Raw genomic sequence first — 14049 nt, forward strand, 5'->3', positions numbered from 1 at the left:
GTTGGATTGATTACAAATTCCTGTAAAATTATCATCAGATTAGGTACAATAACAGGAACAATCAGTTATTCCTAGTTAGCAGGATCAAATACAGTTTTTTAAGGTAATAAAATTGCATATGTAGATGCATCACTTGAAAATCAGGCATGAAGCACATTCCCCAATTTATAACGAATGGTTTGATATAAAGGCTCCATACACTGGTCCAACAATGGAAGCAAAGGATGTAACCATGCATGTATTGGTACACTCTCCTTGCGAGGATTCCAAGTATCTACTCTTGCTTCTACAATGACAAGGCAAATGCAGATGCAATACATATTTTACTATAGGCCATATGGAGGAATGCATAAAATAAAGGAAAAAGAAAAGAAAACACAACATTAATCATTCCCATTTGTTTTTCTTAAATGCCATAATCACAAGTCTCATTCCCTTGCAGAAGCCTTTGTGACAATTACATCACCTGTAATTTATGCAAAGGATGTAGATGTATGTATGTGTATATGTATGTATGTACATATATAGAGAGACTAGGAAAAATGGGTAGAGTTAATGTCATTGTTAATGGGAATTATATTTCCCCTACACACATACATACATACTTTGTGCAAGATTTTGAGCTAAGTCACTTAGCACGGGTTGAGTGAGTTTATTGTTTAATTATTTGGATTCTAGAATATGTATGCAGTTGGATTAATTTTTCTATTGTGCTAAGATGTAATAAGCACCTTAGAAAAGATCTCTTTGTAAACACACACACACACACACACACACACACACACGTACATACATACATACATATGTATGTATGTATCATGTGGAGATCTAGGATTTCGTTGATGTGCCCTTGTGATCGTTGCATTTTGTTGGCATGGCCTTCTAATCTTTGCATCTCGTTCGTTTTATTGTACTTAATATGATGACAGCTCTATAGGAATTTGTCATTATGCCCTTCTGATCTTTGCATCCAGATTATCTATTGTTGTTGTTAATTTGTGCATCACTATATGATCCAGAATGTTATGAAGTACTAAAGCTGGTAGTAACTTCTCCCATGTCTCTAGAAAACATAGCATAGGTTGAGGGTCCCTTGGCTCCCAAGAATTTGTAGCACCTATTCTCACTATTGGAAGAATAACTTCAGTGAAGAGTTGGTGAAGCAAGTTCTACTTTTGTGTAAATGTCGTAATCATGAGGCTCATTCCCTTGTAGAAGCCATAACCTAAATAAATATGTGTATTTATCAATCTAGCTAATCAACAATTGGACCCATTTAACTGGGTTATGGCTTGTTTCTTTTTAAAGATATCTACTATGATATGTTTTTGTAAAATTTCTTACGAACTCTATCCATTTTTCCTGGGCTGCATTATTTTTGTGGAGGATCTTGAGGTAAGTCACTTAACACCTTAAAAAAGATCTTTGTAGATACACGTGTGTGCATGCGTGCGTAAGTAAACAGAGAGATCTTGACACATTAGAAAAACAATAAAACTCACTCAATAGGTAGCATGGCCACAGATGCGATAGCAATGCCTATTGGTAAGTAGATTCCTCTTTTTCTCTCTCATTTTTAATGTGTTTATTTCACTTGAACTATTATTTCTTTGGGGGCATTTTCTAATATTGGATTGATGAATTGCTCATGAGCAATGAAGATGGACTTCTCCTAAGAGTAGTAGGAGGCGATGAGGACATTCCATGTACTTTAAAGATTGGTCCTTTCTTAAAGATTTTAGATTTTATTTATTTTTATTGTTTGATTTTTTTTTTTGTTGGGGGGGGGGGGGGGGCGGGGCAAATGAACTTCCACCTTCGCGTAGTTGGCCCTGATTACTAGAGAATATTAAACTATTCTTGAAACCAACTAAAGCTCAACATTAACCTATGATTGTATGACACCTAATTGTGTGAATCTCTTGGTTTAAGGCAATGCAGAAGGACGCCATAATTCAATGTGCAATGTCAATTCATATGTATATGACATCAAATAGAGCTGAAAAACACAAGATTGCATTTTTGTTAGAGGTCTTTAATTAGGTATTTTAAGTTATAGACCATCACAAACATTGTTCATGATGGTCTATAATTTTAAAAGCTTAATAGACCTATTAAATAAATGTAATCATGTTGTGTTTATTAGCTCTGTTTATTGTCCATGCATTTGAACATAGTTGCACATGCATTCTCGATTCAAAGTGGCAGAATCTTATTTTGGATGTGATCAAAAAATGACATGCACCCGAAGATGAGAAAATGATGTCACTTTTGCAGGTCTGGAACCTTTTTTTTTGTAATTTAAAGATTTATCCTTTCTTAAATATTTTAGATGTTAATGGGGAATTTAGATGTTGGGGGGCTGAAGCTCAACATTAACCTATGATTGTATGACAACTATGTGAATCTATTGGTTTCAGGCAATGCATAAGGATGCCATAGTTGAATATGAAATCTCAATTCATATGCATACGACATCAAGTGGAGCTAAAAAAATTCAACAAGTTTGCATTTTTTTTAGAGGTTTACATAGACCTATTAAATAAATGTAAACGTGTTGAGTTTTTTCAGCTCCTTCTATTGTCCATGCATACATAACGTAGCTACATGTGCATTCTTGATTTAGAGTGGTAGAATCTTATTTTGGATGTGACAAAAAAATGACATGCACCAGAAGATGGGAAAATGATGTCACTTTTGCAAGTCTGGAACCTTTTTTTGTACTTTAAACATTGATCCTTTCTTAAAGATTTTAGATGTTATCTTCCACCTTCACATGGTTGGCCCTGATTAGTAGAGAATATTAAACTATTCTTGAAACCAAGTGAAGCTCTATATTAACCTATGATTGCATCATAGCTATTCAAAATTGCTGCCGATTTTTTTATTAATACAACACACTCGCAATTACAATGACTAGCCGTCGATCTTGCAACATTCCTACCACATGCTCGCCCCAATTGTGACAGATGTTTTCGGTAGCTTGTTATGGGGCCCATAGCATTTTTGTCGCACAGACATCGCAATTGCGATGGTGTCTTCGAGAAATTTTCATCACAATTGTGATGGTGAAAATAATGGTTTTCCAGTATGTTAGCTCAATTTACGACACCTCTTGTCGTCACAATTGCGATGGTCAGCCTTGCTATCACAACTTATGACAACAAAAGTCTGACACTTGTCTGACGAGAACAAATTCCTCTTCATGTCGGTTAGGCAATGGGTTACCATCGTAATTCAAGCCCAATGTAGTAGTGACTCTTCATCAAAGAACACTCGTCTCTTCAAACCCTTAAGAATTTCTTCCCCTCTTACAATTTTAATGATATACTAATGGGTTGTGAGAAGAACAAATTGTTGTTATTATTTCATTTCATGTCATGTCTTCTCTTGGATGGCCAAGAAGTATGGGTTATGTATGATAATCTTCCTTATAAGACTGGTCCTCTCTTGTTCATTTACACATGTGGCTTGGGTTATGGGGTAGGTGTCACTAGTATATATGTTTTTCTTTGATTGGTACTTTTGTATTGATTGTATCTTGATCCTGTCCTACTGGATGCTCATGGCCACTATATAATCATATGATCAAGCTATTTAGGCTTCATATTAGTGTTGGTTAAATTCATTACCTCTCACATGTAGCATGCTCGAAGATTTCAATTCTTTTGGATGGATATTTGTTATCTTATTTTATTGATGGGGAACCCTCTAACCCTCCCCTCCTTCATGACTTTCTTTGGTTGTTTTGTGCTTTCTCTTGCAGGTCACTAAGACACATTGCTTCCAAATTGTCTCTCTCCTTCCTATGGGTTTGGAGAATTCCTTGGGAGGTCCACTTCCTTTAAACTATTCTATAAGGGATGGTATGCCAGCTCCAAGGCCTCATTAGGGGGCACTTGTAAAGGTTGGTATGCCAAATTTGCTATTTGTTTAAATGGCCTTTGTAAGCACAATGTATACCCTCACATATTCTATAGGGAAGAAGCCTTCAAACTGACACCTTTCAACCAACACTCTAAAGTTTTATCCTTGTGTAATCTTACATTACATTTATTGAAACCTTTAATGTGTAAGAACTAGTATGCTGACTCCAAAGCGCTTTCTTAGAGACACTTGTAAAGGGTGGATGCCACCTTTTCCATCATTTTTTGGCCTATGTAACCGGAGGGTATGCCCTCTCCTTTTTGTAATGGAGGACCTTTTCCCTCCCTTTGTATACAAGACTTTGGTCCCGAGCTAGACTCAGTTTTCTTCCCTGTTCTTTTACCCCTGGTGCCCCCACTTTGAACAAGGAAGAAATATGTATGTATCATTTATATTAATAAAAATTGTTATTAACCTTTTACTAATAAATAATAATAATAATAATAATAATGTGGCTTTATCTTTTTGAACTATGCCATTTAATAAATTATTAAAGCAGAGGGGTGTTGGTAAAGAGGAATAAAATGGTTCAAAACTTATAAATTAATTTAAGAATGAAAAATTCTATAAATGCAGGTAGTGCATCCTAAAATTTTCCCCCATCTCCCTTAAATTCGTACATAAGACTCTAAATCCATTAGCCAATTAATACTAAGTCAATAAATCTTAAAAAATTAACATGTAGACTTTAGAATTTTCTTAGAGAAAAATAGAAAATAAATATATTGAAATAACTGGTCTAAATAAAACTTTTTAATAAAAGCTAACAAAAAGTGATTCCATGTAGCCTATCAACAAATACTAATAGTACTACAGTGTTTTTTGTTCAATTTATATTTGAACATTATATGAAAGGCCTCATAATTAGACTTGCTGAGCAATATTAATTAAATATTAAGGACCTAGTTCACGTCATAATAATATCTTCCCGTAGCATGTTGCAACTTGTATAGCACCCTTCCACAAGGAGTCCATCAATTCTTCATTTTTTTTGTTCATTTCTATGAATAAAATTTCTTCTATTAATAGATAAATATAAAAACATATATCGCACCTAACCTAGTAGACTTTCAAATAAATATTTAGTCAAGACCGCATATATTTAATTTAATCCCACAACTTCATAATATCTGCCACAACAAATCTAATTAATTAGAACCTCACATAGAGGTTTCGTGAATACTAATTGCCGCTTGGAAATACCTATGATAATGAGCCAATAAACTTCCAACACTAGTAGTATAGTTTTATGTTTGGGAAATTATTGATTTTGATATGAATATCAGGATTTAATTGTGTGATTTTGAGTCAAACTCGATGACCCATATTTCATGAGTAGTGATTCAACATGAATCCATCTCTCATGAGAATAAATGGAACACTTAACACTCATTGGATCTAGGTGATGCTCACAGGGGTGAAGCACCGGGACTTCCCGGGAGGTCACCCATCCCAGTACTACTCCAGCCTGAGCGCGCTTAACTACAGAGTTTCCTCCTTAGTTAAACCCAAAGCTTGCAACCCCATTTGCAAAACCTTCACCAAGTGTTGTGCCTTATGAACCATTCATTAGAAAGCCCCTTAAGCTCATCAATTGATAAGTAGGAGATAATTTCCACAGCTAGTCAAATTGTGATATGAATATCAGGATTTAACTGTGTGATTTTGAGTCAAACTCGATGACCCATATTTCATGAGTAGTGATTCAACATGAATCCATCTCTCATTAGAATAAATGGAACACTTAACACTCATTGGATCTAGGTGATGCTCACAGGGGTGAAGCACCGAGACTTCCCGGGAGGTCACCCATCCCAGTACTACTCCAGCCTGAGCGCGCTTAACTACTAGCTGTGGAAATTATCTCCTACTTATCAAATTATTGATTGCCAAAATAATTTCCCACAAGTTCATTTAATAATCTCGTCCACAAATAATGAAAAACAATTGTATCTTGTTGTTGTCATCCTTCCATAAATAATATACAAAAAAAAAAAAAACCTTGAAAATGATAAAACTGCTTGGAACCCATCAATTCTACATTTGTTTGTTTTGTATAAACTAGTGGTGACCATCAAAATTTTCTTCCATAACCCCATTCCATTACTTTTATTTTTTCTTGAACCAATGTTGAAGTGTCTCTCTCTCTTACCTATTGACACTTTAGAATTGTAAATATTTCTATCTTTGCACCTGAACATCTTGAATGAGAATCGGTAACTTTGATTCCGAATAAATTTCATAGGCTAAGAAGAAAACCAACTTTGATACCAAAGTAATATCCCCTACTAGATATTTTCCCAAATTTCTCACACATACATTTCAAAAATGTGAACAACTAACTCATGTAATTACTTCCAACAACTAAGTCTCAAAAATATTGTTTAATTCTGATTTCCAGCAATCCATGTATATAATAACCAACAACACTATGAATATAGGATGTGTTGCATCCTTCTGCTTTCAACTCATTTTTGTTCTTCCCTATGTTTTCTTCACACCATTGCAAGAAATGTTGGCAGTAGTTCTCTTTGTTGGTCTCTTCTTGTGAGTTTGCAAGGCAAAGAAGTTTTGTGCTAGCAGTTTGAAAAAGGTACATTAACCAATCTACAGTGGGGCTCACCCTGAATGGAGTCCACACTATGCTCTCCAACACTTTCTCTCATACTTCTTCCCTTCATACGTGGGTTTCAATTGAGGCCGGCAGAATAGATGCATAGTCCACTGCTAATGCCCTTTCTCCTTTGAACAATTCATCATTTTTACTGCTCACACTAAATGGAGTCCACACTATGGTCTCCAAGACTTTCTCTCATACTTCTTCCCTCCATACGTGGGTTTCAATTGAGGCTGGCAGAATAGATGCATAGTCCACTGCTAATGCCCTTTCTCCTTCGAACAATCCATCCTTGTTACTGCTGCTCATAAATCAAACCTTGAAGGTATATTTCACATGAAAGTAAAAGAAACCACTTTATAGTTACAACTTATTCACCTAGGGAATTGTGCCAAGGGGTATTTTATTATTACTTTATTATTTTCCTTAAGCTACCTCTTCTTAAATTATTGATAATAAAAATATTAAGGTAAATATTTCAATATTACCAAATTTATTCATGAACTCATTATCTAGACTACAAATTGAATTCTGACCATTACCACTACTCCACAATGATGTCTAAATGTTGTAGTGAACTAACAGCCTTGCCTAAAAAATAGGGATACCCCATTAAATTAAGAAGTCCAACCAAAGTCTCTAGAATGATCCCAAAGTTCTCATGATGTGTTCTAATCAACTTCTAGTCAATCCCTAAAATGAAGGGATCCCTCTTAAAATTTAGGAGATTATCCCAAATTGACCAAAATAGCATATAAAGGCCACACATAGTTCCATAAGCCCCTGGATGGATTCCCTATCTACTCTGTTGGCCTATAGTAACCCAGATAATAGACCAACCTCCATTATTAAACTACCTAAGGAAAAGACATTACAGATGAACCAATTCTTTATGGTATCCTTTTCGAATAGTGGAGATTGTGTCTGGGTCCCCTTTGATTGTTTGTGGTTTCTTTGTAAAAGAAGGTTTTTCCTAAAAAAATGGAAACTAAGTTTTGAGCTTGAGAAAAGGTCATGGTTTGGGTTAGGCGCCTAGGCTTGCCATTGGATTATTTCAAGGAGGTTTTGATGGGCAATGATAATTCTTCTGTGCAACTCATGGTTTTTGATGCAATGACCAAATCCAATTCGCTAAGTTTTGTTTGAAGTGGATGTGTGTAAGACACTTCCTCTTCAATCATCTTGTCTTCTAAATGAGGAAATTGGGTGCAACAGATTGGTTTTGAGGATTTTTTGGCGAGAGGTGCATCAACTAGACTTCAATATATTATTTGATTGAACAATAGAAGGAAGCATAGCTTCTAAGGAAAAAGTAAATAAAAAAGGAGCTTTATCACCCTCCAATTATTGAAGAGTTGTGCTTGCAAAATAGAGACAAGGAGGTTTGACATTCTTTGGGTCAAATTAAAATTTGAATAAATTATTAATAATATTTCTAGTTTTAAAAGTCCTAACAAGCATTCAAATTTGAGGATCAAGGAGATTGGCCCCCAGTTTCTGTTCAAAACAGGGAGCCTAAAATTCTATGGGCAGGGGAGCAGAGAGACAGGAAGGAAAGCAGGGACACGATTCTTCATTGCACAATAACCCCACCCATTCGAAAATAGAATGGGCATTGCTTTAACAATCAACCCTGTGTGGAATGGGCTATAATGGGCTATATTGCTAGTGAAGGCCTGCCAATGGAATCTGGGAAGAAAATGTCAACAGCCCAATCCAATTCATTTCTCATTGCCTTGATCACCTTATACAAATAAGTAAACACAAAAATGGAATGGGACAAGAGGTTTCGTAGAAGCCCCTTGGACTCTTTTAATTCAGGTTCTGAAATTGAAAAAGGGAAATAGCCAGGAAGAACATTTTCTTTAATTTGACTATGGGTGGGTCTGTTACCAGTGTCTAGGACCTTTTGCAGAGGCATGGCTTCAAGTTACCTTGAGTTAATTTATCTCCTATTTTTGTGATATTATACCTTGTGCTCACTGTTATTGTCTCTTTTCAGAAACACTCCTTTACCCTCGATAAAACTTTTTTTTAAAGTTCAAAAAGCCCAATGTTCTCTATCATTGTTATGATGCACGTAATACATGTTTTAAAGGTTATAAACCTAACATTGTCATGATGTACATAATAGATGTTTCAAAGGTTAAAACAGTTGAAGTTGTACACTTCTATTACAACATTCATGACAGTTGGAGACACTTGATGTGTGGCATAATCAATCATATTGTACTACTGAACAATTAGGAAAAGGACATTTGGTTATCTGAAGTTACCCTTTTCAATGAATTCAATCCAAACTACCATACAATTAAAATTAGAACTTGAGATGAATTTTATTTCTAAGTCATTTAATAGACTAATTTGACATGTTGGTAGAGTAACACATTGTTTAATAAATAGCAAATGCACATTAAACAACTCACTCTTCAGCATTCATTGGTGAGTTAGATGTTAACATGGGAATTCATATACTTATGAATACCCTTATGTTTAATCAAATTGATCTACGTATGCAGTTTCAGCACAATACATTGTTGGGAACAATTTACCCATCATAAAACTATGAAAGAGAAAGAATTGAAGGACCACTTTTGAGTTTCCACTCATAATGATTCCGGATGCTGAAAGACAATGAGAATGGCTGTACAGTTGTCCTTGCAACGACGTTCACGAATAGCTTCACGTATAAGACGACGGCAAGCAACATTTGTAGATGACCCTTCCTATTGCCAACGTAAAGATTTATAAACAATTTTGTACCTGAATAAATTAAACAATACTGCTAAAAGAAATAGAATATTTTATAGTATTTTTAGACACTTCAATCTTAATCATGAAATTCCCAATTTATTGTCTGTTCTACAACTTATGGGCATAATTGAAATATTCTTAATATTCCACTCAAAAGTTATTGCGAGGAATGCTACATTCAGCCAATTATATTTTGAACAAAGAAAATTTGTAATCAAACAAAAGAAAGTTATAGAGTATTTGGAATAAATAAAGAAATTTAAATCTTCTGCAGAAAATTTATTTGCAATTACCATAACACTGCTACAAATCAGAATGACCATACACCCAACCCTTCTTATAACTGGCATTAACAATGCTCGGGACACTATTTTGTTTAATAATTATCTACATTTAAAACTCGGTCCACAAAATTATTCTAACTAGTCATATACACATAATTTCTTTTACCATGCTCCATGCACCTATTTTAGTCATTTACATCAGGTTTGGATTTTATCTGAAGACATCTTATCAAGGAAACCTGGGGACTATTCCAGCCTTTTTTGACACATCCCCATTTCCAGGACATTACAAGGATGCAGAGATGTGTTGGGGACATCTGTATGTTGTCCCAATAAAATTCAATGATGAAGTGCACAGAGGGGATATCCAGTTCCCTTTTTTTGATGGAAAAAGTTAAAGCACTTCAAACAACCACTAATTTATTCATTTTTAGCGGGCTCCTACACCCCAAGGCATCATAAATGGGAAAAAACAGGCTCATTTCAATGTATTTGATTTCATTTTATGTTTGACAAATAAATATTGCAGGTTGTAGCAGGGTTTGAAGTTGAAGGAGAATCATATTGTTCCTGTAAGGTTTGAAGAAGTTGTAGGATAGGTTGAATCCCAAGGCATATTTGGTTTATAACAGTTTCGTAATAGAGGTATGTCATTCTATATATATTTATCTTTAATTTTGAATTAAGAAATCAATATGTCTGATTTTTTTTCAGTTCAATTTTTCATTAAATCTCACAAACAAACATGAGCAGCAGTGTGAATGACAGTAGTCACAACGAAGTGAAAGAAAATCAAATAAATGGAAGAGTTTCAATCTCATCAGAGTGTGGAAATGTCAAGGGTGGAGGTGAACAGCCACCAAATCCATTTGAGCGGCCTTTAATTGTCTTGAAACCTTATGCAAAGGGCCTTTTACACAAAGAGAACCTATGCTCCAAATTTGGGACAACCCTAGATACCAAAAGTAAAAATATGGGGGGCAAAAGGTTGAGGTTAAGCTAAAGACAAATTTTAGAGAAAGCTACACAAGGTGCAGTCTCATTTCATGAGTGTTACAAGCCATGGAGTTAAGTTTGTCCAAACATAAAGGAGGATGAGAAGGTAGAAACTCAAAGATTGCAACATGCTTGTGGTAAAGAGTTGTAAAGATGTAACAATGCTGGCTCAATGATTGGCAAGTGAACAATCACCTATACCTGTGACATCCATGGTAGTGGTACTAGTGATAATATTGTTTCAAGAGGAAAGAGGAAGATTATTGGTGATGAGAGGCCAAATACAATTACAAGCTAAGTCATAGGGTTCGAACTGAAATTCGTGTTTGGCAACAGTGACATTCAAATAAGGTTTGGCAATGAAAAAATTCAAAAAAGAAATTTTACATTAAATTCAACTAATAAAATGCATGTCCCAACTATCACTTTTCTTAATTTACCCTAAAGGTCCAAACAAAGGTTTGCATTGCTTTTGGAAATGGCAATTTATAACATTTCCAAATAGGACAATGCCAATTCCCAATGATTAACTTACATCATTATGCATTTAAATTGGATTAAGTTAAGAAACAATTGTCAATTCATAATACATAATACATAATTAAGCACTAATTCTTTACTTCTCTCCTAAACATCAACCTTAAGAAGGTTGTGGAATATTCGTCCTTAAGGAACTTGGAAACGAATCTACAAGTAGGCTCCATCAGGGTTTTCAAAACACGTGCATACCTATCTTGGGACTTCTCCCTCAAAAATTCATGATATATGCCCTTATCCCATTTTGGGAGTTTCCTCCTACATTGTGAGGCATTACTCAAAACCAACCTATCCTCTTAACCATATAGCGAGTGATTGAGAAATAGGGTATGTACTCATTATTATCTTATTTATATATATATCCCTGATAGAATTCAGATACAGTACTCTATAATCAGTATTAATTCATTAATGCTCATCAGCATTAAATATGATTCATTTCCTTTCTGGTCTCTTCCCTTTAATGAGAACCACTTAATATATGAATAATAATTTCTGATTTCCAATTTATTCAATTGAGTATACAATCCTTAATGTCAAGTAAGCAATTGCTCCATTGAGCAGATCCACAAAGGGATAAAAGAAAATATATGTTTCCAAATTAATGAATGAGTTTGAACGATGGAGACTGCCTTCTTATAGCCTTCAATTGACAAGGATCACATCTCTTCATAAGTGATGAGACACCTCCTTTCATAGCAATAGCAATTTGCATTTAGCTTATCAATTTGCGATGGTTAGTAGTGATCTCTATTATTTAGTAATTTGTAATTTTCTTAAATTGATTTAATAATATCAGTCGGTGCCATCTAATTCATGCCTCTATGATTTAGTTGGTCTATCTTCTCTCGACACCTTGATGACTAATATTTACTAGTTAGGATCCCTGTCAATTAATATCAATGCTCATGATTGAACTGTTGCTCTTGATTATTAAATCAATTATAAAGGTTATCATTATGAAATCACTTAATTGATAGAGACCACCACTCGACTGAACATTACTTTCACTCACTAGGAAATGATACTTATGTTGATAGAAGGCATCAAGGTATACAATGATAGCTGACTTACAGAATTCACTTAAATATTAATTGGGTGTGAAATCTTGTGGTTATGCTGCTCTCACTGTCACCTTGTCTTCATCCCGGTAAATCCCAACCCCTAAGAAGTTATTGCTGTTACTTACCGAGCATGCTTTATTGTTGATCATTACCAAGGGATTGCTGTTCGAATTTCTTTTACTAACAATTTTAATATATTTTTTGGACTTATCGAGTCAAATGGTCTGGTTCAGATTATAATAGCAGATATAAAGAAACTCAATAGTTTCAGCTGATCCACTCTGATATGTGGTGAGTTATCGAAAATGATCGATATTGCTGCTCTTTACATGTGGTCAATAGAATAAAGTTATGAGTGGTTGCTTAATTACTTTAGGTCAATCTTGATACGTGCTCATGATGTTTCTCATCAGTTCTGTGTTGGATCTGCCTTTCACACATTTCACACTTGATATAATAGTCCCTTATCATTGACAACATGTTTGACTTAATGTAAGAAAATTTTAAAGTTTCGTCTCCCAGAGATTTCACAAAATTGAAATGATGTATAAAGGGACGAGAACATCACAATCAGGATTCATACAGGGGATACGACAAATGAATTAAGCAACTCTTTAATATACTGATAAATAAACTTCAATAGATTCAATAAAATTTACTTTATATACTAATAAATAAAGATCAAATTAATGTATTTTAAAATGTTACATTTTAATGTAGAACATTAATACTCGGATACCAATTCACAGCTGATATGCCTGGAGGTGGAGGCGAAGGTGGATGAAAGTGTGGATGCGAGGCGATACCCTGCGGATGCTGCCCGGATGACACCCACAAGCATCTAGATGCGAACAGAAGCCTGTTATAGGCATCTAGATGCAGCACAATGCCTGTGGGTGGCATATGGGCACTTTCGGTCACCTCCATGGGCATCAGCCCAGAAAAAGAAAAAGAAGACGTGTTTTTAATTTAAAAGACAATAAAAACATGTTTTTTAGCACTTTATTAATATATTTTTTTGCCAAACCCTAAAATGGCCTTAATAGAGGTCTTTCAACCATCATTTTGTTTGCAGCTGGGTTTGCTCCTCTCATTTGGCTTCCATTTTGGCATTTTGAAGGCAACTTGATTATTTTCGAAGAGGAATGATCGTAGGGCGAGAGTTGGCTTTCACAAGTTCATTAAAGTTCATTAAAACACTAAGAGGTAAGCAATTTATCCCATTTTTGAGTGTTTCAATGAATTTTTTCAAGGTTGTCAAGAGATTTTCAAGTTTTTTTCAAAAAAAATTTAAAAGAAAATTAGAAATAAGTTTAGGTATCTATTTGAATGGTTTTGAATCACTGTTTTTTACTTATATGCTTGATATTCATAGATTTTTTATTTATTTAAATTTATCTAATTTCTTATTATAAAAAGAAACTACATTGTATTGTGCAAGAATGGCTACCACCGGTAGTCAAAGTTCAATGGGAGGACAAGGTCAAAGTTCAGTGGCAGGGCAAGGAGGGGATAATTCAAATTGATTTAGGGTCTCCTCTAAGGAGACATATAACAAGAATATCACAGATTTCAAGTAGTGGTTCCTATATTTGGAGTTCTAATTAATGCCAAAGTAACAAAGGAAAGCCTTTCAATAGCTCTTATTCTTGAGTAAAACTTCATTTCATGGGCCCTACTAGTAGAGGTTTTGGAATGTGCAAAGGTGCAAATGGGAAAGGGTTGTCTGATGCACAGATAGTTTTGTTTGTAAAAGAACAAGAAGTTGATCATTTGGTTAAAAGATCAAAAAAAAGTTATTATCAACCTCCCTAAAAAAAGAACAAAATGTAACCACCCGCTGAAATGGAACCAATTGTATCTTCCAGAC

The 14049-nt window shown here is 34.7% G+C and overlaps 1 protein-coding gene across 5 annotated transcripts in view; it reads right to left on the reverse strand.

Moving 5' to 3' along the window:
* Positions 1 to 8855: 8855 nt before the first annotated feature.
* LOC149553079 (Protein phosphatase 2C family protein) overlaps positions 8856 to 14049 on the reverse strand; it is a 268679-nt gene continuing 263485 nt past the window's right edge. For 3 of the 5 annotated variants that reach the window (XM_089788589.1, XM_089788587.1, XM_089788586.1), the window contains one exon: positions 8856 to 9270. In XM_089788589.1, the coding sequence (XP_089644715.1) occupies positions 9151 to 9270 (120 nt within the window). In that variant the 3' untranslated portion in view covers positions 8856 to 9150. Of the gene's footprint in view, positions 9308 to 14049 lie in introns of all 5 variants that reach the window. The other 2 variants (XM_089788591.1, XM_089788590.1) reach the window with 2 other exon arrangements.

The sequence above is a fragment of the Cupressus sempervirens genome, chromosome 6 (assembly GCF_028749045.1).
Source record: "Cupressus sempervirens isolate cs-2001-9-10 chromosome 6, ASM2874904v1, whole genome shotgun sequence".
Taxonomy (NCBI): Eukaryota; Viridiplantae; Streptophyta; class Pinopsida; order Cupressales; family Cupressaceae; genus Cupressus; species Cupressus sempervirens.